Source organism: Haliotis cracherodii, unplaced genomic scaffold (assembly GCF_022045235.1).
Source record: "Haliotis cracherodii isolate W230 unplaced genomic scaffold, xgHalCrac1.p SCAF_13, whole genome shotgun sequence".
Taxonomy (NCBI): domain Eukaryota; kingdom Metazoa; phylum Mollusca; class Gastropoda; order Lepetellida; family Haliotidae; genus Haliotis; species Haliotis cracherodii.
In genome coordinates this window covers 29,672,483-29,700,086 of record NW_027266268.1, presented here as the reverse complement: position 1 = coordinate 29,700,086, position 27,604 = coordinate 29,672,483, and the positions used below count along the sequence as shown (strand labels likewise).

General features: G+C 43.1%; 1 protein-coding gene across 1 annotated transcript in view; it reads left to right on the top strand.

Moving 5' to 3' along the window:
• Nucleotides 1–556: 556 nt before the first annotated feature.
• Nucleotides 557–27,604, top strand: part of LOC139459157 (uncharacterized) — a 28,058-nt gene continuing 1,010 nt past the window's right edge. Inside the window, exons 1-12 of the mRNA XM_071240612.1 lie at nt 557–793; nt 7,769–7,867; nt 10,275–10,492; nt 12,420–12,481; nt 13,219–13,323; nt 18,062–18,152; nt 18,274–18,441; nt 22,584–22,679; nt 24,000–24,147; nt 24,695–24,840; nt 25,454–25,587; nt 27,422–27,568. Coding sequence (XP_071096713.1) covers nt 557–793; nt 7,769–7,867; nt 10,275–10,492; nt 12,420–12,481; nt 13,219–13,323; nt 18,062–18,152; nt 18,274–18,441; nt 22,584–22,679; nt 24,000–24,147; nt 24,695–24,840; nt 25,454–25,587; nt 27,422–27,568 — 1,651 coding nt within the window. The remainder of the gene's footprint in view (nt 794–7,768; nt 7,868–10,274; nt 10,493–12,419; nt 12,482–13,218; nt 13,324–18,061; nt 18,153–18,273; nt 18,442–22,583; nt 22,680–23,999; nt 24,148–24,694; nt 24,841–25,453; nt 25,588–27,421; nt 27,569–27,604) is intronic.

Sequence of the window (27,604 nt, the reverse complement as noted above, 5' to 3'; positions counted from 1 at the left end):
TACTTTAACATCCAAACAACATGTTATCATGATAGGAAATGCGCATACAGAATAACAGACCCTGTTATGCATACAGAATATCAGATGTATACCCTTCTCTCGATCCGCCACTGGATGAAACATGATTCATATTGTTTTTTATCATTGACCTATCCAAGAAACGGAAACGACCATTGCATTTCTAAACAAAATATTGATCCACTGACCATATATCTCAGAAACCTACCAGGATAATAATTTCTCCGGTTGCTTCTTAAGCTTGTTTAAGTGTTCAGATCTTTATTATGTAACACTTGATTCTATTTATTTCTCACGCTGACCCAAACTGTCCTTATCAAATGAGCATGCGATTCATATGCAAATTACTAAGCGCATGCTTTTGGCGAGCCAAAACGGTCTTCTTCATTGGTGAGTGACATGTCGTTTACCTGGCCACGCTCTGAAATCGACATCGATTGGCTATCGGGTGGGAAAGTAGTTTGTACTAATCCGGGTAACTTTGTACCCAGCGTTCCTGGTCAGATAACAGACCCTGTTATTCAACTCGTTACCTGCTATGTCGTCCAAGTCGGACAACGCGAATGACAGGGCTATTGATGAAAACAGCTCGACTTCAACTAACGAAGCGGGCGATGGTAAAGACATGCGAATACCGTCCATATTAGACAATAATTCATGCCACGAAAGCACTGACGATGCGACCAGTATTTGCAGTGAGGGACTATTTCTCGAAGAAGTTTATTACACCCCAAGCACAAGCACCCCACAAGCTTTGAGCCCCTCAGATCCATGGGTGAGTTGAAAAAATAAAATATATTCTGTAAAGATACCTTTCACAGTTCCATAAGCTTCGTCTTTGAATGTATCCGGAAGTGCTCTCATGTACGCACCCCTGATACATGACATATGTTGCCCAATCGCGCCCTGAAAATATGTCCAGGTGTAACACGTCCTATTTTCTTGATCGCTACTGCCGACGGATAATCCGAAATGTGATGCTTTTCTTTATGTATGGAGTCAACTGGTTGCTGACGTATATTTATGAATATCCTTACAGAACGTATTCCTAATATGATTCATATTGAACAATACAGACTATGTTAAGAGGTGATATATTAAATATCACACACTACAGTTGCAAACATATAAGGATATGGGTTGGATGTCAAATATGTTAATGTATATATACATTTGAATTTGTCAAGTCATTAATGACTAAAACGTAAACAAATAGACGAAACATAAACATTGAGATCACAACGCGTTTATTGTGATCAATGGGGGGACGATGGGAGCTCTTCCAATCGATGTGTTAGTTTTGTTCACTACCAAACGCTGTTGATTATAAAATGGCTCCCAGCAACCTGTACTGGTCGTATTATGTTTTTAGGAAGCGACCAAATGGTCAAACTCTGTGATTTGGTTGATTGCGTGTATTCTCTTCCGGAAGGCGTGGATTGTTGATGACATTATCAGTCATTGGATTGTCTGGTCCAGCGCTGTTATTTAATTGCTTGCATTGTAGATCCCCGATGCGTTTATTTCGTGGAACATTTGCAGGTCTGTTCACCTAAAACTAGGATTGCTCGGAAAGCAATGGATAGATCGGACCCGGTTAGTTCCTAGTGTGGTCTACCTAAGGAGCACGGGTGTCAAAGGCGTCGCAATTCTCTCGGGCTCATCAGAAACCCATAATTCTTAGTTCGAATCCCAGTTTGTCCCGATTATGTTTCTCGGTTTCACCGAAGTGGTAAACGTCTGAGACCTGCTTCACTTCGGGCTTTCCTCTCACATTAAACAGACACGCCGTGATATAACATGAATAATGTTTAAACCGGCGTTAAACCCAACTCACTCCTAGTGTGGTCTGTCACATACATTCCTCAACCCTGTCGCCTTCATCTGGGCTATGTTTTCAGCCGAGCGGACAAAATTCCAAAAGAACCCGAAGATGCTCTCCACAATATCAAATGATCGGTCCCTTGAGGTAAAATTAGACGGCAACATTCTTACTGAAATCAGTAGGCAGTAGCAAAACCATTCCGCTAGAGATTTTGTGACCATTACGTACTTAATTCACAGATGGGTAGGGGCGTTTTGGTGACCAGGGTTCGATTCCCACGTAGGTACAATGGGTGAAGCTCATTGCTGGTGTCCTTTGTCGTGATATAGGAATAATGCTAAAAGCGGCGTAAAACCATACTCACTCACTCACGGGCACTGCATCATCTCAACTACTATTCCCGCGTCGACATACATTTTGTTTTTCTTTCATTGGAACGGGATGACAGTGGGTTCAATGAAAGTTGTACATATCAACGAGCTGACGCAATTTGACATTCACCCCGTGGGGATCCCGGGTTGGTCCCCAGTAATACAATGTGCTGGCGATCAAGTGGATCGAGTGGTCAGGCACGGTGACAATACACCGACGGCGTGGATCGTTTCTCACAGTATCAATCATTGGATATCATATCTTCATGGATGACGTTTGGCGTTAAGCCGTTTTTCCTCAAGTACTTGACGGCGGTCTGTAAATAATCGAGTCTGGACCATACAATCCAGTGATTGACATCATGAGCATCGATCCACGCAATTGGGATCGATGACATGCATCAACCAAGTCAGCGAGCCTGACCACCCGATCCCGTTAGTAGCCGCTTACGACAAGCATAGTCGCCTTTTACGGCAAGCATGGGTTGCTGAAGACCTATTCTACCCCGAATCTTCACGGGTCCTTGATGCCTGCTAATTTTACTGACATGTCACAGCGAAACAATTTGCTCAACTGACTCAATTTCTGTGCGGATATGCCTCTATAACATCATTTCACGTCCACAACAAAATAATTCACCATACGCATTACCTTTTGTGTGAGACTTTTCAATCAACACACTTACATGGTTTGTTGGTTTGTTGTTTAACGCCGCACTCGGAAATATTCCAGCTATATGACGGCGGTCTGTTAATAATTGAGTCTGGACCAGACATCAACCAAGTCAGCCAGTCTGACCACCCGATCCCGTTAGTCGCCTCTTACGACAATCATAGTCGCTTTTTACGGCTAGCATGGGTTGCTGAAGACCTATTCTAACCCGGATATACACGGGTCGACACTCGTATATGGCAGTCCCCAGCGTGCCTTTCGAAGCGCGAGGGGCACGGGTGGCCCAGTCGTCTAAGGCGCCGCGATTCGCTGTGCAGAGTTGCGTCCCTTGGGCACGCCAGAAACCTATGATTGTGGGTTCGAATCCCGGTTCGCCCCGATTATGTTTCTAGGTATGTCAACACCATACCCGTGCTCGTGGGTTTCACCGAAGTGGTAACCGTCTGAGACTTGCATCACTTCGGGCTTGCCTCCCACATTAAGCTGACACGCCGTGATATAACTGGAATAATGTTAAAAGCGGCGTTAAACCCAACTCACTCACTCGAAGCGCGAATGAATAGAACGGTGGTGAATGGTTGATTGCGTGCAGTTGTACCGGTGCGGACGGCATGGGAGGGTGCTCATAACAACCATCACTGGTTTGTCTGGTCTAGACTATTTCGTGGGTTTCACCAAAGCCGTAAATATCTGTGACCTACGTCATTTGGGGCTTTCCTCATGCTGCCACGCCGTGACATAATCAAAATACTGTTCAAGCGACGTTAAATCTACTCATTTACTTACATTGAATCAATCTGTATCAAGCTGTCCGATGATGCATGCAGATTACGTGTCACTCGGTGAAAGCCATGTAGATGTGAACGCCATGTAGATATGTCGTAATGATGTGTATGTGTGACGCTCGGGTGATCGGAGATGATATTCTAATTAGGGATGTGTGTCGGGTAGCCTGGTGGTTAAAGCGATCGAACGCCGAATACCCGGGTCGATTCTCCACATGTTACAATGTATGGTGTCCTCTCCCCGCCGCTATTGTGCAGAGTTGCGTCCCTTGGACACGCCAGAAACCTATGATTCGAATCCCGGTTCGCCCCGATTATGTTTCTAGGTTTGTCAGCACCATACCCGTGCTCGTGGGTTTCACCAAAGTGGTAAGCTGCATTCAGGCTTTCCTCCTACATTAGGCTGACACGCCGCGATATAACTGTAATACTGTCAAAAGCGGCGTTCAGCACAACTCACTCACTAATGTAACAATAACCCATCTCTCCATAGTTTCGTAGAGAAATAGCAAACCGAGTCTATAAGTTCTGCTCCAGAATCAAACGTCACAACCAAAGTGGGTAACTTGTTTCGATCAAATGTAAGAAAACAAACACATAAGTTGCCCTTGAAACACAGGATTACCTGGCTTTCCTCGCACATCAAGCTGACGCGTCGTAACATCACTGTAATATTGTTCAATGCGGCGTTAAACCAAACTCACCAGCTGGTTGATACATGAAGGTTTGTTTGTTGTTTTACGCCGCACTCTGAAATATTCCGGCAATATTACAGCGGCGCCTATTTCTAGATAGTAGGTCGGGAAACTGTGAATTTCGTTAATCTCTTCCGGTGCATGACAAAGTTATTGACAAGGCATTTGGCTAACTTTATAAGAGAGTCATGGTTTCCGAAACCGAACGACGTAAATATGGGGCGGGGTAAGCGAAGTGGTTAAAGCGTTCACTCGTCACTCCGAAGGCCTGGGTTCGGGTGCCCAATATTGCTTACAGCGGCGTATAACCATATTCACCCACTGACATTGTAAGTACAAATTCACCGTGTCGCCGTGAAACCTTGCACCACATTCTCCATGAGTATTTCCGGGCCAGAATGGATTACCAGTAGTTGAACCAATGCTTTTATGGGGGACGAAAACGAGGAGGCACTGGTGACCCACTTTTCCAAGGCCCCGGAATTCGCTGTACAAAGTGAAAAAAAAAGAATTGCAGATCCGCTCCGATTATGATGCTTGGTTTGTAAGCACCATACCTGTGTTAATTGGTGTCTCAAAAGTGGGGGTCGGTCGGGTAGCCTAGTGGTTAAAGCGTTCGCTCGTCACGCCGAAGCCCCGGGTTCGATTTCCGACATGGGTACAATGTGTGAAGCCCATTTCTGGTGTCCCCCGCTGTGATGTTTCTGGAATATTGCTACAACCGGTGTAAAACCATACTCACACTCACAATGGTTGAGAACGTCTAAGAGCTTGTGTGTTTGTGTGTGTGCGCGCGTGGCGCGAGTTAATCTGGACTTAATGCCGGTTTTATAGTGCTTGCCCACTGACATACCATGTAGGGTACAGAATCGGCAAGGCCATAGCAGGGAACTGTTCTTCGATGACGACAAGGCCTATTACGAATTATTCGCTCACTCACTCTGTAAACAACCCGCCGTTATGTGACGTTTATCACTCGCTCATTCTTCATGTGCTTATACGATTGGCGTCTTAACGCACTCTTCATGGCCCATTTACCCACTTTCTTAGTTTGAATCATACAAGGTATCATCCTCGATTATCAAGGGTATTGTGTCTCCAGTTTGTTAGGAGATACAAGAGTGACAACCGAGGATGTTAACGTATGTATACCATTGTACTGAAAAGAAGTTAAAGACAAACCGATTCTTCAGCAACCCATGCCTGTCGTAAGAGGCGACTAACGGGATCGGGTGGTCAGGCTCGCTGACTTGGCTGATGCATGTCATCGTTCCCCAATTGCGGGGATTGATGCTCATGATGTCAGAAACTTGATTGTTTGGTCCAGACTCGATTTACAGACCGCCGTCATGTAGCTGGAATATTGCTGAGTGCGGCGTTAAGCAACAAGAGAATATCGTTTTTTTTTCAGTAAATCGGTGGTTTGGTAGTCCAGTGTTTCGCCACGAATCTGGTTCGATTCCGGATGTGGCCATTCTTTGGTGTCCTCTCTGATAAAACTGTACTAAAACGGCAAAAAATTAAGAGAAATTATTGCCCAAGTCACCCTTCAGTATCTGGTTAGTCTTATGTGCAGGGCATTGACTTGGAAGTAAACGACGAGTGGGAATTGTTGTTCGTACAAGAAACACTGCAGGGAGAATAAACAACGAGGGGCGATTGTTTTTATCGTACAATAAAACACTGCAGGGAGAATAAACCATGAGGGGTAACTAGGCAATTATTGTATGATAAACTACTTCTACCGGTCGTTTACTTGTTTAACGAGATATGAACATTATGTACAGCCTCTTTAAGGATTTAAATAAAATATACATACAAGCTTTAAAAATATATGTGCCCGTTCCATGATGATGACTCCCTGAATACAATCCGACCTCGGCCATGTCGGACAAGTCCATTAAATGAAAAGGGGGATAACATTTGGTATTTCCCGCATATTCTCACAATTTTCTTGTCGATTGTCTGTACCTTATTCTCCAAATACCGACTGGGGTGCGGTAGTTCGACCATTGCGTTTACGTTGCCCAGCTCCATCTAATGGGAACAACTCTCAACTCACAAGACACGTACCTCTCAGAAATGACGTCGTCGTTGCGAGTTCGAATCTCCAGAAATGACGTCATGATAGAACAATGTTTTATCGTGGAATAAACAACGCTTTGTTCTTAATTGTCTGGCATTTTAATCGGAGACTACAGTGTCAGTGTCGGATTTGTCTGTTGATTTCTCCATCTCCACTTTAACAATGACGGTGTCAACCTTCTCTTATTGACCATTCCGGGGACATGGAAGGCGCCGCAACTCGCTGTGCCAGAAACCTATGATTGTTCGCCCCGATTATGTTTCTAGGTTTGTCCCCACCATATCCGTGCTCTTGGGTTTCATCAAAGTAGTAAACGTCTGAGACCTACATCACTCCGGGCTTTCCCCCAACGTCAGGCTTACACGCCGTGATCTAACTGGAATATTGTTTAAAGCGGCGTTAAACCAACTCAGTCATTGACCGACCTTTCCGTGGTTTACAACCGGCCGTGGTATAATAGTTATAGTGCCTATAACTGCACCAGCTGTCTCAAGCTCACCATTCTGGGTTTAAAGGCGACTGTGGTATAACTGTTTTGTATTTCTCTTTACCGCATAAACCATTCGTAACTATTTATGACGACGAATGCCTTTGGACGACACGGCATTTGCTTGAAATGTTTTGAGTCTCATATTGTCAAAGCGGTTATTGTTGGAAGAGCGTGTGCGTGTGATCCTGAACGATAAATTGGTGCATAAGATATACGAAATATGAATTACCGTAATGAATAGCTGTAGAATTGTATACTACCCCACTTTTGATAGGGATATTTTCATCTTTCTACGATACACAACACTGATCATAATATGTCGAACATGACATCTGATTATCAAAAGTTGAGTAGTAAACGTGTAGTAGAGTTGGCAATACCTTGCGGTATCGCATCGCAACGCATCGCATCGCATCGTGCATATTGTGTGTGGTTTAAGTCTGTATGTGGGGGAAAACAATTTTCGCTGACTTGGTTGATACATGTCATCGTATCCCAATTGCATGTCAATCACTGGATTGTCTGGTCCAGACTTGATTATTTAAAGACCACCGTCATTTAGCTGGAATATTGCTGAGTATACTAAACAACAAACAAACACACACAAAAAAGAAGTGGTAGGCTGTTCACAGGCCATCACGATACAACAGTTGTATTAGACATTGGCGTAAAGCAACAACTACACATTCACTCCCAAGCATCTGGTGTGGTGTTGAAATGTTGAAGTTAAAGAATTTCTAAGTTCACCACTAACAGTTGCGTAAAACCATACCCATTCTCTCACCCACTCATGCCTATCGTGCGTCTGTTGTTTGTCTGCTTCAGGCCGAACAATCACCTGGTTTTACGAATGGTTACCCCGGCGTACCCCCCACAGTCAACAGCCGAGCTATCCCACCTGGCCGGGATACTCCTGAATTGAAGGTAGATTTATTAATAAGTATTCCTGTTTTTTTTCTACAGTAGTACACAATTTTTATATTATAAAAGCTGTAGGTTATTAAGCTTCTATACAATGCTAGGCTTCTGCTGTACCAGAAAAATCAACACCTCACCAACCATTACAGTTCCTGTCGAGAATAATCTTCGGAACTATCACCTCCGTGGTGTAGTTATAAGAGCGTCTGGCAGCAGAGCGGAAAGTCGGTGGTCGCGCGTTAGACCAAAATACGTCAAAAGATGGTACTTTTTATTACCGTGCCTTGCCTGGCGTTCAGCATTGAAGCGATAAAGCAAGGACTTGCCGGTTTGGAATCTGTACGATGTGTAGGGGTATGGTATCCATGATATATCTCATGCAGTGGCTAGCACTAAATCGGCATAAGTCAGGACATGCACGTGCACGCACGTACGCAAATACGTACGTACGTCGGTGCAATAATCCCGAACGCGACGTTAAACCCAATTTCACCTTGCCGTTCATTATCCTACTCCTATTAATGAGTGTGCGAATGTTGGTTTATGCACAGCTGTTGCGGTTTCCACAATTGAGTCTGCATAAGCAGGCAAATCCTTGATTTTTACGATCCACCCCTTTGGGGTACAATGACACATTCAGCTCTTGTCCCACTGACCACACGGTCCTCATTTTAGTCGGTCCTTACTGCATGCAAAGGGTTCTCGACACCTACACATGATAACAGGGTTGGTTAATGCTTTCTTTGGTGCAATCCAAATCCCCATCCATGCCTCAAACATGCTGTTGTAGTAATTCGTTCACACTCGAACTGGCTGATCTCATTGTCGTTACGACCGCCTCCATGGTCGAGTGGTAGAGGGACCGCCCGGAGAGCCGAAGGTCCGGGATTGGATCCCCGGCCGCGTCATACCTAAAAGACGTTAAAAAATGGTACTTGTTGTTACCTTGCCTGGCACTCGGCATCAAGGGGCTAAAACAAGGACTGATCGGCTCGTAATACTGTGCCTGAGTTGGGTATTCATGTTCAACTGCCGCATGGTATCGCAGTGGACTAGCACTATAAATCGGCACCAGTCCGGACTAGAACAAGCAGCAACACACGCGCATGCACGTCGCTGTATCAGCGCTAATATCTTAGACGCGACGTTAAACCCCATTTCGTCTCACCTCACCTTATTGTCGTTACAGATTATGAAAATTTCAAGTAGTCAATACGATCGACATTTGGAAAACATTCACCGTTAGAATACGCCCGCATTTAATTTGCACGTGCCGTGCCGCTTTGTACAAGCGCGTGATCGAACACGTGCAGACAGTGATGTCTGAAAAGTGTAACATGTACGCTCTGACTGCAGTTCGAAGGGAGTTGCTCGTGATACGAACACTCTAGAAACGTGACGCTTCAGCAGAAAATGAAATTTGAAGTAGGTGTGATCGTTAACTTTCTATCCTATCATTGTGCAATTTCTCAAGCATCTTTTAAATATTTGCCCAGTCAGCGTTAGAAATTGGCACTAGTCCCGTAGTCCTTGCAAAACTGCCGTTTCAGACGCGCTTTTATTTAATTCATAAACTGGCGCCAAGTTTGCCCGTCAATGTGCTGCTTGATATTGTGATCTGATAGTTTATACAGCGTGACATAATGTTCACGATGGTAACAGTGATATGTGTGGTATAAACACTACAAACTACACGTCCATATTTCGGTATATTCTTGTATCCATGACAACACATCGGGTGGCCCAGTCGTCTAATGCGTTGCATTTCTTGGGCACGCCAGAAATCTCTGATCGTTTGATCGAATCCCCCCCGTTCGCCCCGATTGTTTCAGCACATACCCGTGCTCGTGGGTTTTCACTACAGTTGTAAACGTCTGAGACCGGCATCACTTGGGGCTTTCCTCCCATAGCAAAGCTGACAAGCCGTAATATAACTGGAATACTGTTCAAAGTGGCATTAAAACCAACTAATTCACTCACTGACAAGACCATGTAATAAAATATAACCAATAGAAAAAAATATATACATAATACATACGTTAATTAAACAACGTTACGGGAAGTTAGAAGCAAGCAAACTTAACAAAATGCGTATCAGCTGGGAAGTTAACGTGACTATTTTGTTACCAACTGAAAGTAACTTGTGAGGCAAGGTATGAGTATAAAGAAGGTATCAGCCTATATCACAAGGGGTGTATCAAAGTAACGATGAAAGAAAACGAAGAATCCACTCAACCCATTCTTGAGGGATAAAAACACAACAAAATAACTCAATCTTCTTACAGTATTGAAAACAAAATGAGTTACTCACTTGTTTTAGAAGTTGTAAGTAGCGCACTATGAAAATATTCCCGAAATCCAATTGTCACTGAAAACGGTACGGTTTAACCTATGGCCATATATTTGTTCCCAGATCACAGAATCAGAGCTGAAGTCACTGGTTGTGGCGGACGGGCAGGAAAGCGCTAGACTGCGCGAGCTCATCGGCCAGGTTGTGCTGGAGCACGAAGTGCACGCCTACAGGCACGAGGAGACATTCGATGCTTGCAACAACAACGTGTATCAGCTGATATGGATGAAAATGACCGTGCCAGCCAACCAAGAGACTTTGAGTCTCTCCACCTCCATTAGGTAAAACACGGCGCGCAGTCAAGATATCCTTCGACCTGATTGGTTGAAAATAGGCTTATGGTTGCTTAGGTTTTGCAGGTTCCTTTAAAACCAGTTTTGATGGGCAAATCGTTTCAAACCAAATGGTGATTTAATCATAATACGGTTTTTATTACTTGTTTTTCTGTTTACCGGGTTTGGATATTTATGACTTGATTTTCAGCAACGAGACACCTTAGCGCTGTTGGCATTCATAATTTCATGAACCCGGGGTAGAATAGGTATTAATGGGGCGTTTACACAGGATAGCGACCTTTGTGCCTCCCGTGTGCGACCACAGTTCGTCGTTGGAGGCTCAAATGGTTGCCTAGGTCGTTCCAAGGTGGTACACAGGAGGTTCACACATCGCCATGGACGCCATGGTCGCTGTGAAGTTTTGAACATGTTCAACACAGTCGCACAAAGGTCGCCGAGGAGGTTGGTTGCTCAAAGGTGGCTCAAAGGAGGCAAAAGGGAGGCACAAGCATTGCCGTTGTTGCAGAATGAAGGCCCAGTGGTCGCCCAATGGTCGTCAGGTAGTAGATGCGTTCTGCTGAAATGTTGTCCCGTAAATCTGGGCGATGCTTCTGCCTCCCTTCTGCCTTCTTATGGCGACCAACAGCATGCACTGAACGATGAGTATGGCGACCGCCGTGCCTCCATTCGGCGACCACGGCAACACTTGAGACACCACGGCAATGCTTCTGCCTCCTTTGAGCAACCTGTAGTCCCTCTTCAGCCTGCCTATAAATAGAGGGCTTGTACCTGCAGTGTTTCATTGTGGTTGCAGACGTTGAACAACTCGAGCAGTTACTGCTGAACAACTGCTGGAGCAGTTGCATGGAAACATGATTTTCTGGGTTTAGGCGACCATTGAGCGTCCTAGCCAGTTTTTGATCGCTCGAAGGTGGCACAAAGGTCGCAGCCCTGTGTAATGGGGCCTTAAGCAACACATACTTGCCGTAAAAGGCGACCATGCTTGTCGTGAAAGGCAACTAACGGGATCGGGTGGTCAGGCTGGCTGACATGCTTGGTGTATGTCATCGTATCCCAACTGCGTGTATCGATGTTCATGATATCAGTCACTGGATTGTCTGGTTCAGACTCGATTATTTACAGACCGCCGTCATATAGCTGGAATATTGCTGAGTGTGCGGCGGTAAACAACAAACAAACCTTTAAGAAGTATAAAATTAAATTTCATCGCAGTAACCAAAGCTCAAGATAGATGCGTATTTGCGTAAAAAACCCTGAAAAACTGCGTTAATTACATAACTAGTTGATTTTGAGTTCCTTTCGTATAATACGCATGAAAAAGTGGACAACAACTTCTGGTTTATCGCGTATAGGGACGTTTCGATTTGGATTCTTACACTATTATCAAGGTGAAGTGACTATGACCAAGTAATGAGGTCGATGAATAAATACTCAAATTATACATGTTAAATATTCAGTGGGTAAAACTGTTATCTGGAGCTCAGCGTTGCCCAGGGTTGATAAAATCAGTGGCGACTAACATTGTATTGGATGGTCAGGCTCCATCACTTGCCATCTATCGAGGGGCGTGTCTCATAGTATCGACCACACGTTTGTATGGCACATACTCAATTATTAACATCCCGCCATGACATAACTGGAATGTAACTGACCGTGGCCTTTGATTGTTTGTTGTAAATAATCGAGTCTGGTCCAGACAGTCCAGTGATTTATATCATGAACATCGATCCACGCACCTGGGATACGATGACATGCATCAACCAAGTCGGGGAGCCTAACCACCCGATCCTGTTAGTCGTTTCTTGGGATAAGCATGAGTTGCTGAAGACCAGTTCTAACCCGGATGTTCACGTTTCGGTAAAGAAGGGGAACACCCTGCAGCGTTAACACACCCATCTTGTCTTTATCACAGATACGCCAGCAAGTCCAACCGTGGGACCATCATTCTGGGAATAGCAGACATTCAACCTGATGGTAATGTCCATAGTGTTCCTTCCTTAACGCCAAATATCCGCAATATTTCAATCATACAGCCAGACTGAAGCTGTTATGCTATCAGTGGTGTGCCGACTAGAAACCGATGATCGTGGGTTCAAATCCCATATTCGCGATGGTAATGATTCTAGGTTTGTTAGCACCATACAGTGCACATGGGTTTTCCCAAAGTAGCCTAAGATATGCAGGGAAGCTTCCAGTACAATCAAGTACAAAAGTAGTTTGGTATGAGACGGCCAGAGGATCAAAACACTGACCTTCCGTTCCATTAGAAAGGGACGCGGCCAGTTACAACAACGTATTATTGTATTTGGTTGAAAGAACCCGGTGACTGCCATACATTATCATTGACTACAACACTGGTAGCGCTGAGATCGCCTGTTGATCGCTCCAGCAAGGTCAGATGTTTGTTAAAGGGGGACTTCGCTTTGGTAAATTGGCAGTCCCACCACGTGTGATTTTAGTCGTGCAAACAACAGTTTGTCTTTTCTCGCAACTCACATTGTGTTTTATGTATACCAGTTTGACAGGCAATGAAGTTGGCTGTGTAAGTCGTCGAAACAACCAAATTGTTTGTCTGCTGACTCAAATTGTATTTATGTATGGAAATTTGACATTTTGACAGTAATATTTACGAATAAGCCATGAGTTGGACATGGGCACGAAACTGGAACATAGTTTGATTCTGATACCCTTTAATTCACTTCCTGTTTCAGTTGACTTACGGCTGCATGGCATTGACGAGGTGTTGGTGGGGCCGTTATCGAAGACCATAGTGAGGCAAAAATACATGAAATGGACGTCCGTGCAGACCGTGCATGGTGAGACGCCGAGCGTGCACTATGTATACCCGCGCGTGTTCGGAACGCTCGTGGTAGACAAGCTTTGCACTTGGACGGCTCATGGATCAGTAAAATCGATATTCGAGAGTGACACTGTAACCCGTATTCGGATTTTCGCACTTGTTATTACTTATAAGTGTAGAGCCCGAAGTTTTCGGGTAGGATGGTCCTTAAAACGTCAGCTCGCCGTGACGTATCGTTCTATTTCCAACATGGAGTCGATTTGACGGTTCAGTGTTTTACCCGATAGCTTTATTTAAAACTTAGGAAAATAACATTGTTTATCCAATAGCCGGCATAATTTCCTTTGATGTTTCCATGGCAACAAAATACCTCTCAGATATCGCATATGTTGTATCTGAAATATTACACGTTTGGGCATCGCTGATTTGTTAACTCACCCAATACAATGTCAGAAAGTTAGGAGAAATAGCAACATTGTAATTACATCCGTTATAGTAATACACCGTAAAACAATGTCAAAACTAAGAAGTACCGACATTCGTGGTTAGATTGAAAAACTCTTTGTCAGACAATTTGAAATGATGCATTGGAGACCGATTGATGCAAAATAGTCCCTGAAAATTCTTGAAAAAATATTATGCTTCAGACTGTTGAGAATAAAAGGTAATTGCGTTAGTTAAATATTACGTTGTTGGTAGGTATGATTCTATAGAATAAAATTGAGGCTGAAAGTGTTAAATATTACACACACAAAAAAACAGATATCTGTAGCTGAAAAAAATAATTAATCTCGATACAAACCCCAGACTACAATTTACCCGACACCATTGCAAGAGCCCATCGGGCACTGTCCTCCGACATATATACATGTTCATGAAGGCTTGTTTCTATTGGCCCTTACTTGAGGGTTGTTGTTTCCTTTAGACCACATAGTATGAAGCCCATTTCTGGTGTCCCCTGTCGTGATATTGCTGGAATATTGCTAAAAACGGCGTAAAACCATACTCACTCACTCACCCTAGACCACAGAGAGTATTGCGTCCAATATCAGTTTGTTGACAGTGTCACAACAAGGAGTGTTTTGGTGGTGGTGGGTCAACCAGAGGTGGATATCTTCCAAACTCTCTCTCCCGCGCGGAGTTGCGTCCGTTGATTGTGGGTTCGTATCCCGGTCCGCCCGTTTATGTTTCCAGGGTTGTCGGCACCGTACCTCTGCTCGTGGGTTTCACCAACGTGCTTAACGTCTGATACTGCATCACTTAGGGCTTACCTCCCACATTAAGCTGTCAATCCGTGATATGACCCGTGAAGATTCCGGGGTAGAATAGGTCTTCAGCAACCCATGCTTGCCATAAAAGGCGACTATGCTTGTCGTAAGAGGCGACTAACGGGATCGGGTGTTCAGGCTCGCTGACTTGGTGGATGCATGTCATTGTATCCCAATTGCTCATGACGTCAATCACTAGAGTGTCTGGTCAAGACTCGATTATTTACAGACGGCCGACATATGGCAGGAATATTGCTGAGTGCAGCGTTAAACAACAAACAAACAAACAATCCGTGATATAACCGAAATATTGTTCAAAGCTGCGTTAAACCAAACTTACTTACTCTAGTCAATGAAGTTGAACGAGCTTATTGTTCATTGTCCGTTTTCTTTCTTTTGTGATGTTATTAGTGGGTCAACCAGAGCGAGGGTCATCTTCCAAACTATCTCTCTCGCGCTGAAATTCCTTCTCTCAGCGTTTAATAACGGCACATGATGGGTCAGCCTCTCCATAAACAATATTCAAGGTAAAACATTTGATGATTGCTTTATAGTCAGTTTTGTCGCATTTCAATGTCAAGAAGTCGAGCACCTAAGCGACGCTGGACTGAATGGACTAAGCGACCACGGGTCAATATTAATGATATATCCCGCGTAAGCATAACAACAACCTAGACATGTCAGGTTCCACTCTTTCTGATACCCCTCGTATAACAGAAATATTTAACTCACTCACTATTCTACAAAATAAATACTGAAATTATTGACATTTTCTACAGCCATACACACTAAACATTCATGCGAAACAGATGTGACCCGTGAAGATTCCGGGGTAGAATAGGTCTTCAGCAACCCATGCTTGCCGTAAAAGGTGACTAGGCTTGTCGTAAAAGGCGACTAACGGGATCGGGTGGTCAGGCTCGCTGACTTGGTTGATGCATGTCATCGATCCCAATTGCGTGGATCGATGCTCATGATGTCAATCACTGGATTGTCTGGTCCAGACTCGATTATTTCCAGACCGCCGTCATATAGCTGGAATATTGCTGAGTGTGGCGTTAAACAACAAACCAACCAACCGAAACATATGTAATCCAAAAGTAGTACAAAGATGAGAAAAACGCTCATGCTCAAGCTGAAATCAAACGGTCAGATTTTGGCTGACATAACATCTTGTATTGGTAATAAGGATGTTCCCCATTTATTAATTGTTAAAAATTAAAAGTTAAAAATATTAAATCATATATTTATTTTACTCTGTCCACATACATGACCATCTCTCCGTGGGGAATCCGAGTGTGAATATACAAATAATTCAGGTTCGGTCAGACAGGCGAAGGGGTCGGGTCCGAGTGTCCTTGTTTTTGCATATTTACCTCGTCAGGAGAAATCATTCGTTTTGTTACACCGAAATTCACTTTAAAGTTAAAGTCTTTAAACCGTCCTTTGTTTCATTACAGTAACTTAGATGCGAACCGTGAAATGTTCGTACCAGACGCCATCTTGTTTTCCAGCAGACTAGTCAATATTCATCACGTATTCATCAATATTCGAGGTCATGATTTCGGGTCTACATTGAAATGTATTGTTTCGTCACGGGTTACGGATTAACAATAACCTGTGCTGGTCGTAAAAGGCGACCAAATGGATCGGATGGTCAGACTCGGTGACTTGATTGATTGGATATCATCGTACCTCGACGGCGTGAATCGTTGCTCACTTGTCCGGTCACTGCACTGGTTGGTCCACTGGCCATTGTCATATAGCTGGAATGTTCTCGAGTTCGGCGGGGCGGTCGGGTAGCCTGGTGGTTAAAGCGTTTGCTCGTCACGCCGAAGGCCCGGGTTCGATTCCCGACATGGGTACTATGTGTGAAGCTCATTTCTGGTGATCCCCGCCGTGCTCACTCACTCGCTCTTGAGCCCGGACAAACAAACAAAATATGGTCATATTATAATATGACCACATGATTAGTAGAGCTCTGTCCCTTAGCCTTGGTTGGATCTGCTGTTGGTGGCTTCAAAAGCCAGACTCCGATAACGCTCCTTAGTTTCTCATTGTGGCTGCGTTTGTCTATAGAGTTGTAGAAATGTCCGGCCTGCGTCATCTGGGGTTAGAATAGACCGTACCAGGCGACTAAATTGATTGTGTGGACAGGCTCGGTAACTTGGTTGATTGTGTGGACAGGCTCGATAACTTGGTTGATTGTGTGGACAGGCTCGGTAACTTGGTTGATTGCGTATCATCGTACCCCGACGGCGTGGATCGTTGCTCACAACATCAATCACTGTATTGTCTGGTCCAGTCTCCATTATCCGTCATGTAGCTGGAATTTAGCCGAGTGAAGCGTTGAACGACAAGCAAAACCAAAAAAGGTGGTTGTTGCCTTATCGACAGTACTGTAGATGCAGTCAAGATACGACTGTTCACACGTATTTCACGACTGGTACCAATTACATTAGTCAATGTACGATTAGGCCAGACACAGCTTTACAACAAATCCTCCCATAGCAACCTGTTCTAGGTCTTACCGCCTGGTACTACCTGGGTAAATTAGGTACCCAGCAACCCAAACTCATAGTTGAATCAGTAGATGGGATGGCCGACTCTGTAGTTGATTGCATGGTCAACATAATCCGACTGCGTGAGACGTCGCTCATAATATCAATCACTGGTTTGTCTGGTTCAGACTCGATTACGTACAGGCCGTCATATAGCTGGAATATTTCAGAGTGCGGTATTACATAAAGCTTTGTAAATGCCAAGCATGGCATATTAGGTTTAACTAGTCATATGTAAACATCGTGTCTTCCTTAACTTCTTTGTAGTATACATATGCAACGGCCTTGATATATAACTGACCAAAAGAATTTATGTTCGAGCAGGTTTACATTATGCTACACAATTTTTGAGCCAAAATACTGTCGCTTCTCAATTTCAGCAAAGAATAAAAAGAAATTGAAATCTCAATAATACCAGTAAATTCGATTTTTTTCAAGTACTATCCTAATATTTAAATTTTCGGATATTTAAAAGTAGTCCGTAACATCATGCGTGCTTCAGAAGAAAAGGGGGCATGGGTGGCCCAGTCGTCTAAGGCGCCGCGATTCGCTGAGCAGAGTTGCCTCCCTTGGGCACGCCAGAAACCTATGATTGTGGGTTCGAATCCCGGTTCGCCCTGATTATGTTTCTAGGTTTGTCAGCACCATACCCGTGCTCGTGGGTTTCACCGAAGTGGTAAACGTCTGAGACCTGCATCACTTCGGGCTTTCCTCCCACATTAAGCTGACACGCCGCGATATAACTGGAATACTGTTAAAAGCGGCATTAAACCGAACTCACTCACTCACTCAAAAGAAAAAAAAGCAGCATCGGAACGATTTATTCAGAGAAAAACAAACTATTGGGACAATGTCTTCTTGACTACGAGTAACTGTTGAACTGATAACTAAAGAAAAAAACATCCATTTACTTTTTTTGTTTCAGTGGACGACCCCAATCTGTTGACACCAGAGTGTCCCAAGACCCCGACCACTCCCTCCTCGGCCTGCAGTGACACCGTCACATCAAACCTAAAGTAGGTTCCCGGTAACTCAGTAAAAAAGATGTAGGTTCGTTAATTTAAGGCATATTTTAAAGACACAAAATTTATGAAACAGTAGTGTCATTATATGCCTACGTTCTGTAAACAATTTCAGTGCAAGCCAAGATTTGAATTTGTCGACGTCGCCGGAGCCACGTGTCACAGCGCAGTCTTCCTCTGGGAGTGAGATGTCCAGTAACCTTCCCAGTGTGACGACTAACGCCACGCCCACCTCCAAGCACGGGTCTCCCGGCACCCCTAGTACCGTCCTCTCGTCGCTCAGGTACATGGTGACGTGTTATCAAATGGGGAAAACATATGTTGGTAGGCACTGTATACTTAAGCACTATATCTCTCCGCGGCAGCAATGGTCTATTTGTAATACATGTAGATCTGTTAAAATCTGTGGGGACATTGGAGTTTATGGGTAATTATACAGGAATTTCATGCATTGGAACTAGTGAACGATTATTTTATCGGAACGAGTATTTTTTTCTTCTAAATGTATCTAACACGTCCCATTTTAATTCTGGAAACCCAAAAGTCCAGAAACTCTACGCTCTTTGCCCAGTCTCGGTTAAAGGTATTTACAAAATTAAACATGCCGTTTTCATGGGAACATACCAAGGAAGAAAAAATGAAAAAAAAATTGTTTAAAAACTCAATATTTAGACTATGTCCCCCATGGGCCTGCCCATGAGCGAAGTTTGGCCCATGGGCGAGAATATGTTCCTTTACTTAAAACTCATGTTTTTGTTTCGCAAATACATTTAATGTATTCATTCAAGTACCATGACACAAAATTTAACTCATTTTAACTTAATTCAACGATTTTATAGCGATATTGAAATATTTCGCCCATGGGCGAGAAAAAGGTTTGGCCCATGGGCGAGAATATGTTCCTTTACTTAAAACTCATGATTTTGTTTCGCAAATACATTAAATGTATTTATTTAAGTATCATGACACAAAATTTAACTCATTTTAACTTAATTCAACGATTTTATAGCGATATTGAAATATTTCGCTCATGGGCGAGAAAAAGGTTTGGCCCATGGGCGAGAATATGTTCCTTTACTTAAAACTCATGTTTTTGTTTCGCAAATACATTAAATGTATTTATTGAAGTACCATGACACAAAATTTAACTCATTTTAACTTAATTTAACGATTTTATAGCGATATTGAAATATTTCGCCCATGGGCGAGAAAAAGGTTTGGCCCATGGGCGAGTATATGTTCCTTTACTTAAAACTCATGATTTTGTTTCGCAAATACATTAAATGTATTCATTGAAGTATCATGACACAAAATTAAACTCATTTTAACTTAATTCAACGATTTTATAGCGATATTGAAATATTTCGCCCATGGGCGAGAAAAAGGTTTGGCCCATGGGCGAGTATATGTTCCTTTACTTAAAACTCATGATTTTGTTTCGCAAATACATTAAATGTATTCATTGAAGTATCATGACACAAAATTTAACTCATTTTAACTTAATTCAACGATTTTATAGCGATATTGAAATATTTCGCCCATGGGCGAGAAAAAGGTTTGGCCCATGGGCGAGTATATGTTCCTTTACTTAAAACTCATGATTTTGTTTCGCAAATACATTAAATGTATTTATTCAAGTATCATGACACAAAATTTAACTAATTTGTACTTAATTCAACTATTTTACGGCGTTATTAAAATATTTCGCCCATGTTTTCGTCAGTCCCTTTCAAGCATCAACTAACTGTTTGCAAAGTATATTGTATCATGTGAAATATACTTTATATTATATCATTATATTACTATAATATCGTCAATTACGATCTACCACACCACGCGTGAATAAACAGTTATGCAGGTGTTGCTGTGGGCAAATACCTAGCCTGAAAATGTTTATTTTTTTTAGGATACATGTTTTACAAATGTTCGTTGATATGTTGATATATTAAGCACAAAGACAAAAAAATGTTTATGAAAGATGAATTAGTGCCTTGATATATTCATCGAGATGTGTATCATCGTTTAATGGGGCCATTCAATAAACGTATGTTTGGAGGAGATATTAAAGGAGCCGCCCAATATACACAGTGTCGTCCGGTGAACTACCACCCCACCCTGTCCATTAGAGTTATGTAATCGGTACACAAATATATTTGATGCGGTGTCAGTGCGGAAGGAGTTTGAATTACGTCCGCCACTTGCCACAGAAATCCTCAAAGTATAGAAACATTAAACAAGGTCAATCCGTACTAATTACCTAGTGACGCACGTAACTACGACTGTCAATAGGGAAAATGGTGAAAACAAATTGAAATAGATTTTAATAAAACATTATTGTACTAAATAACTCGCAAAAGCGGTGCCTAAAATTGTTTGACCGTGTTATGTGTGTTGTAAACTGACGAATAGCAAGTAATTGTCATGCTGTACGCATGGTTCCATATACAAATTCACGTTTTCCTCAATCGCATTGAAACATAATTCCTACTGGTCAGTTCGACACTGCTTGTAATTAAATAATTATTTCGAGATTTCGTTAGAATGTAAGATATTCAGCCAAACGTTATGCAATAAAAGACGAATAGTTTCTTTCCATTAAAATACGCGCACGCGTACCTGTCACGTAATTGCACAGTGGGATGTATCAACGGGTCATAAAATGGGAAATGAAATAGAAACTAACTAAAATTTAATGTTGTACACGCACATGAATTCGTATGATAAACTGCCAAAACGTTTTGAGAGATAAGGCCGGGTTCATTAAAGATGTTGGGTGCGGTTAGGACCAAACCGTTTCAGCTCAGAGTGTTAGTGGTCCTGGAACCCATAGTGTCAAACAGGTTCTGCACAATACGTCCATCAGATTCTACTGTTCAGCAACATTGTCACTGTATTTCAGAACTCTGGCATGATATAATAATCAAGGATTTCGAAGGCAAAACCTTTTCTCGCCCATGGGCGAAATATTTCAATAAATCTGTAAAATAGCTGAATTGAGTAAAATTGAGGTACATTATGTGCCATGAAAATAGTAAGAACACCTGCATGTATTTGCGAAACAAAAACATAAGTTTTAAGTACAGGAAAATATGCTCGCCCATGGGCCAAACCCTTTTCTCGCCCATGGGCGAAATATTTCAATATCGCTATAAAATCGTTGAATTAAGTTAAAATGAGTTAAATTTTGTGTCATGATACTTAAATAAATACATTTAATGTATTTGCGAAACAAAATCATGAGTTTTAAGTAAAGGAACATATTCTCGCCCATGGGCCAAACCTTTTTCTCGTTCATTTTTTCTTCCTTGGTATGTTCCCATGAAAACGGCATGTTTAATTTTGTAAATACCTTTAACCGAGACTGGGCAAAGAGCGTAGAGTTTCTGGACTTTTGGGTTTCCAGAATGAAAATGGGACGTGTTATCTGTTGATATAACTATTTTCAGAATGTGATTTAAAAAATATGTTAAGTAACAATGTTAGTTTCTCAAGATATTATACTCTTTTGCCATTTTCGTTCCTATTTCATAACAAAATAAATCTCATCCAGTCGACGTTCACAACGGGAGTTCACAGATTGTTAAATATTTTGGGAAATCATTATATTGTAAATTTAATCTGATATAAACAAAGAATTTGCCGCCGTGGTGATACAACGCATCAAAGGTTTTCTTGTCATTTGTTGTACAATCTTGTGATACCATTTGCAAACTGGTTGCCGTGAATACTTGAAAAGAGTTTTACAGAGGATTAGGAACAATGTTGCCGCAGAAAAACGGAAACTCGTATTTCTTTCGACACTTTGACATGCAAGCACTAAGAGGGGCGGTCGGGTAGCCTAGTGGTCAAAGCGTTCGCTCGTCACGCCGAAGACCCGGGTTCGATTCCCGACATGGGTACAATTTGTGAAGCCCATTTCTGGTGTCCCCCGCCGTGATAGTGCTGGAATATTGCTAGAATATTGCTAAAAGCGGCGGAAAACCATACTCACTCACTCACTCAAGCACTAAGACCACTTGCTGACTTGCTGTACCCGTGAAGATCCGGGGTAGAATAGGTCTTCAGCAACCTATGCTTGTCGTAAGAGGCGACTGACGGGATCGGGTGGTCAGGCTCGCTGACTTGGTTAATGAATGGCACCGATCCCAACTGCTCATGATGATCGATGCTCATGATGTCAATCACTGGATTGTCTGGTTCAGACTCGATTATTTACAGACCGCCGTCATATAGCTGGAATATTGTGCGGCGTTAAACAACAATCATAAAAAAGACTCTGCTGATTCGATGTGTGCCATATTTTCCCCTTCAGCTTTCGAATGACCGGATTATGTGTATAAATTAATGAAAGCTGTAAATCCTTGAAATCTTATGAAAATGATGTCGTGTGTTCTTTTATATGTAATTCCTCTTCTGCCGATGCAGGAACTTCAACTTGCAGTCTGTCACCTATCAGCCGCGACCCGCACGACCGACAATGGCGTCTTCGGCTGATCACACCACAAAGGAAAAACTACGCAGGTACTGTATACATTAGGTACAGTGGCCGCAGAGCGATGCCTTGCCAGGATCCGCCCATCATTTGTTCGAATCCCATAGTCGTCCCTCGTAGAGGGTCCAGAGAGTGTGTGCACTACTCCCCTTTTTTCGGACACCTTATGTGTCAACCAGTTCTGTGTGTTTTTCACGTTTAGACTTGGGTAGTTTGCACCCCCATGTTTCGCTCTGGTTTGGAGAATGCCTCATTGGATTGTGTAAGCAATGCCCACTAATTTCGTCTCAGATTAAACCGGGGGCACCAGTGGCCCAGTCGTGTAAGGCGCCGCAATTCGTTATGCAAGGTTTTTTCATTTGGGCACACAAGAAACCTATGATCGTTAGTTCGTATCCCGGTTCGCCCCGAATTTATTTCATATTTTTTCACCACCATATCCCATCTTCACGAGGTAAGGGAGTAATGAACTGAACATCCGGTTCGTAAACTTGCAAAGCATGTGTACCGTGTGGGCGTGAACAGATACTTTCCAAATCCTTTCATGTGTTTGCTCAAGTGATTTGATGCACTTCGTGAGGTAAGACCCGTTTAGTTACAATATAGATCTTGATTATTGATGAGATCGCCGCCATATCGTTTGCAAGTGCAAGTGATATGAGAGATGGAATCTGGTTGTCAATATGAGGGACATAGAAGGGACACAACTCGTAATAGCCACTGGTGGCGCGACAATCGAGCCTTGTTAGGCAAGAGTGGAAAGTGTACTTTTACGGTCTTTTAAACGTCCTTGCCTCGGCAAAATGTAGCACACGTGATTGTTGGTTTACCATACTGGTAAACGTCCAGGACCAACATCACTTCGGGCTTTCCTCCCACATCATGCGGTATAACTGGAATACTGTTTAAAGCGGCCTTAGACCCAACTCACTCACTCACTATGATTAAACGCGTCAAAACATGCGGATACCTTGTTGGATACATGATACACGCTCTCAAAACAATGATACCTTACCGGATCAACGACTTTGTATAGCTTCGCACTGACACCCCTGCTCTAATAGCATTACTGACTGAACCATTATAATCACTCCGAGTTTTCCTTTTTAAATCAGCTGACCTGGTGTGATATAACTGAAATACTGTTCATATATGCGGTGGGTGGTAAAACGTTTGTTCGTCACCCCGAAGCCCTGGGTTCGATTCCCCACATGGGTACAATATGTTTGCGAATTTCTGATGTCCCCCGTCATGGAATATATCGTTTAGCGGCCTACGTAAAACCATAGTATCTCACTCAATGGTGCGTTACACCAAATTCACTCGCTCACTTTCCCTCTGTCATCTAGAGAGAGGATCAAGGACAGTTGCGACCAGCTGCGGGTCCTCCTGCCGTACATCAGGGGCAGGAAGACGGACATGGCATCCATCCTAGAAATGACGGTTGACTATCTGAAGATAGTTAATGCCGCCATACCGGCAGATTTTCAAAACCAGGTAGGCCCTTGTCCTTGAACGGTCATAAGAAGCAAAGTGGGAAACGCCATACGTGCCATGCATTTTGTCATCGTCTTAATAAAGTATAAGCAACGAGGTCACAAATTGTTGTTTTGAGAGAGTAAAGTTCTGTGCTAAGTCAGAGAAAGATTGTGAAGATGTTTGGGCCTTTGATATATACCAGTATTTATTACACTGTATACTCAGGTTTGAAACGTACATGCGAATTTAACAGTACAAGGGCATGTTCATGTAATTGGTTTCAGCAACCCATGCTTGCCGTAAGGGGCGACTTACGGTATCGGGTGGTCAGGCTCGCTGACTTGCGTAGATCGCTGTTCATGGTGTCATCATTGGATTGTCTGCTCCAGACTCGATTATTCATAGAGCTCGAATAGTGCGGAGTGTGGCGTTAAACAGTAAAGAAACAAACAAATCGCGGGGTTCGTTTTGTGGTTTACCCATTGTAATATATTATCAACCACAGGTTTCCCAGGTCCAGAATCACTTGTTTACAGGCCGGGAATGCCCACGCTTGTGCTTTCAGGTCATAACGCTTATGAGTAAGGGGGCAGTACTGCCCAAAATAAAAACCGATGGAGGGCGGGGTTCGGCAAGACGGTCAGGGAGGAGAGAGCCGGACCCCCCAGAATCTCCGTCAACCACCCGAGTATCTTCAACCATGGACACCAGGTACGTGTTTTTCATTATCGCCTGCAGCAATGGTGTGGGCAGTATTGTGAACAGTATCCCTTCGCGTTATCTCAGGCTTCTCACACATTGGAAGCCCGTCATACCCGTGAAGATCTGGGGTAGAATAGGTCTTCAGCAACCCATGCTTGCTGTAAAAGGCGACCATGCTTGTCGTAAGAGGCGACTAACGGGATCGGGTGGTCAGGCTCGCTCACTTGTTTATGGATGGCATCGCATCCCAGTTTCGTGGATCAATGCTCATGATGTCAATCAGTGGATTGTCTGGCCCAGACTCGATTATTTACGGAACGCTGTCATATAGCAGAATATTGCGGGGTTATACAACATGAAACAAACAAGGAAGCCCTTCACTGTGCAGAATCTTTTGATCATGGATTCATATTCCTTATTGCCCCTTTATTTATGTATAATTATATATGTGTGTGTTTCAAATTAAGTACTTGTACTTAGATAGAAAAGAGACAATGCTGGTACAGTCCAGCATCTCTTGCGGCTATTGACATTAAACTGTTGACTTCATATCAAGGTGATCTACAGTGTAATCAGTGCTTTGTTCAAAATATATTCATGACTTGTGTTTGTGTGTTTGCAGTGGTCGTAGTGAAGGCAGCAATATGGCGTCTGGCTCGAGCATGTTTGACATGGGTATACCTCATAGTCACAGCCCAATGTCCACGCCCACTCGAGCGACGCAGGCGCAGATGACCATGGCGGGAGGAAAGAGGGGTAACTCTTCATGAAAGCATCGACTAACCACAAAACAAACTGTAGCAACATAAGGATCTGACACTTGAACTCGCAGATCTGCATAATCCGTGCAGTCGATACAAGGAATATCAACTCGTGGGCCAGTCACTGACTGATGCACGTGGGGCATGACCTTTACGCACTTCGCGTCACAGTCTACCACAGTTCGACAGCGACAAGTTGGGTGCGATGAACTATCATCGCAAACGCGCGACCTTTGTAAACTTCCCGCGTTGATTCTGAAAATGACGCGAGCTCACCTCAGTGTTTTTGTGGTGCATATACAGATGACGAATGAAGATCCGGAGTAGAATTAGTCTTAAGCAACCCATGCTTGTCGTAAAAGGCGACTGGCGGGATATGGTGGTCAGGCTCGCTGACTTTGTTGATGCATGTCATCGTATCCCAATTTCGTGGATCGATGTCCATGATGTCAATCACTGCATTGTTTATCAGTTATTTACAGACCGCTGTCATATAGCTGGGATATTGCGTTAAACAACAAACAAACAAAAGCATATGCAGATATAACCGTCGACGGAACATGCTTTCGTCCAATACTATGTCGAAGCTTTCGAACATTACAGGAATATGGTTCAAGAAATGAGATTTCATCCCAAATACCACTGCCGTTACTTTCGAATGGCGACCACAGTTTTCAAAGAACTGCTATCACAAGTTGGACCATGGATAGCCAGGCAGTGTCAATCCATGAATTTTCAATAATTGTTGTCGTTATTTTGCCTTGATGCCCAAAACAGACATTCGTGGAATGAACTTGAATGCATAAACATAGTTTGTCAGTTATAACAAGCGGCATGCAACCCCGCTGCATCGCAAAAAGTCAAACATCGGTGACCTCTGCGACGGGTGGTGTGCATGCAGCTGGCGTTGAACGACAACACGGAAATGTATCGCAGTTTAATGCTCGTGGCTCAGGAATGTTGGCAACCTGGACTCTGTTTATTCTCTGAAACGACCATCGTCGGTGGTACATGAACAGAAATTAGTGTTCATATACAGGACATTCAAGATGGTTTATACAAAAACTATATTAGAATATATTTTTTCATATCATACTTGTCTGTTTAAGGAGGTAATATCATTAAGTGCTTACGCTTGTCGTAAGAAGCGACTAACCACATCGGGTGGTCAGGCTCGGTGACTTGTTTGATGCATGTCATCATATCCCACTTGCGTAGATCGATAATCATGTTAATCACTTGGTTGTCTGGTCCAGACTCGATTATTTACAGAACGCCGTCTTATAGCTTGAATGTAGGAGTGCGGCGTTAACCAACCAACAAACAAACAAACAAATCATTAAATGCTTTGATGAAATACTATGTCATTTTGAAGGTAAGTAAAATAATAATTTGACAGATGTTTATGGGTAATATTTCCGCTCGTATCCCCCCTCAAATAAGATCATCGAGTGGCAATGCATACATATATAACTTTTGGAGGGGGATACAGGCGAAGTCTTTCCGACTTGTTTAGAATCGACCTTCAGCAACCCATGTATGTAAGAGGCGTCTAACGAGATCGACTGTCAGGCTCGCTGACTTGGTTGGTGCATGTCATCGTATCCTCATCGCATAGATCGATGCTCATAATATCAATCGCTGGACTGTCTAGTCCATACCGAATTATATACAGACCGCCTTAATATAGAAATATTGCTGAGTGCGACCTAAAACAACAAACATTATGCTGACACACCTTGATACTGATCTAACTGCTCAAAGAGAGGTTAAATCCGACTCTCTCATCATTGCTTGGCTTTAAAGTATGTTGCTGGTTACAATTTCAGAATCAACAGACAGTTTCAAGGACATTAAATCTGGCAGCAAGCGAATGCACATCTCCCCCCTCCCCATGACCTCCCCCACCACCACCCAGTCCAGCCAGGGGCTGATCTACATGCAGTCCGACACGGATGGGAGGACGGATGCCAATGGTAACAATTGATCCTCTTTTCGAATTTATTAAGGCA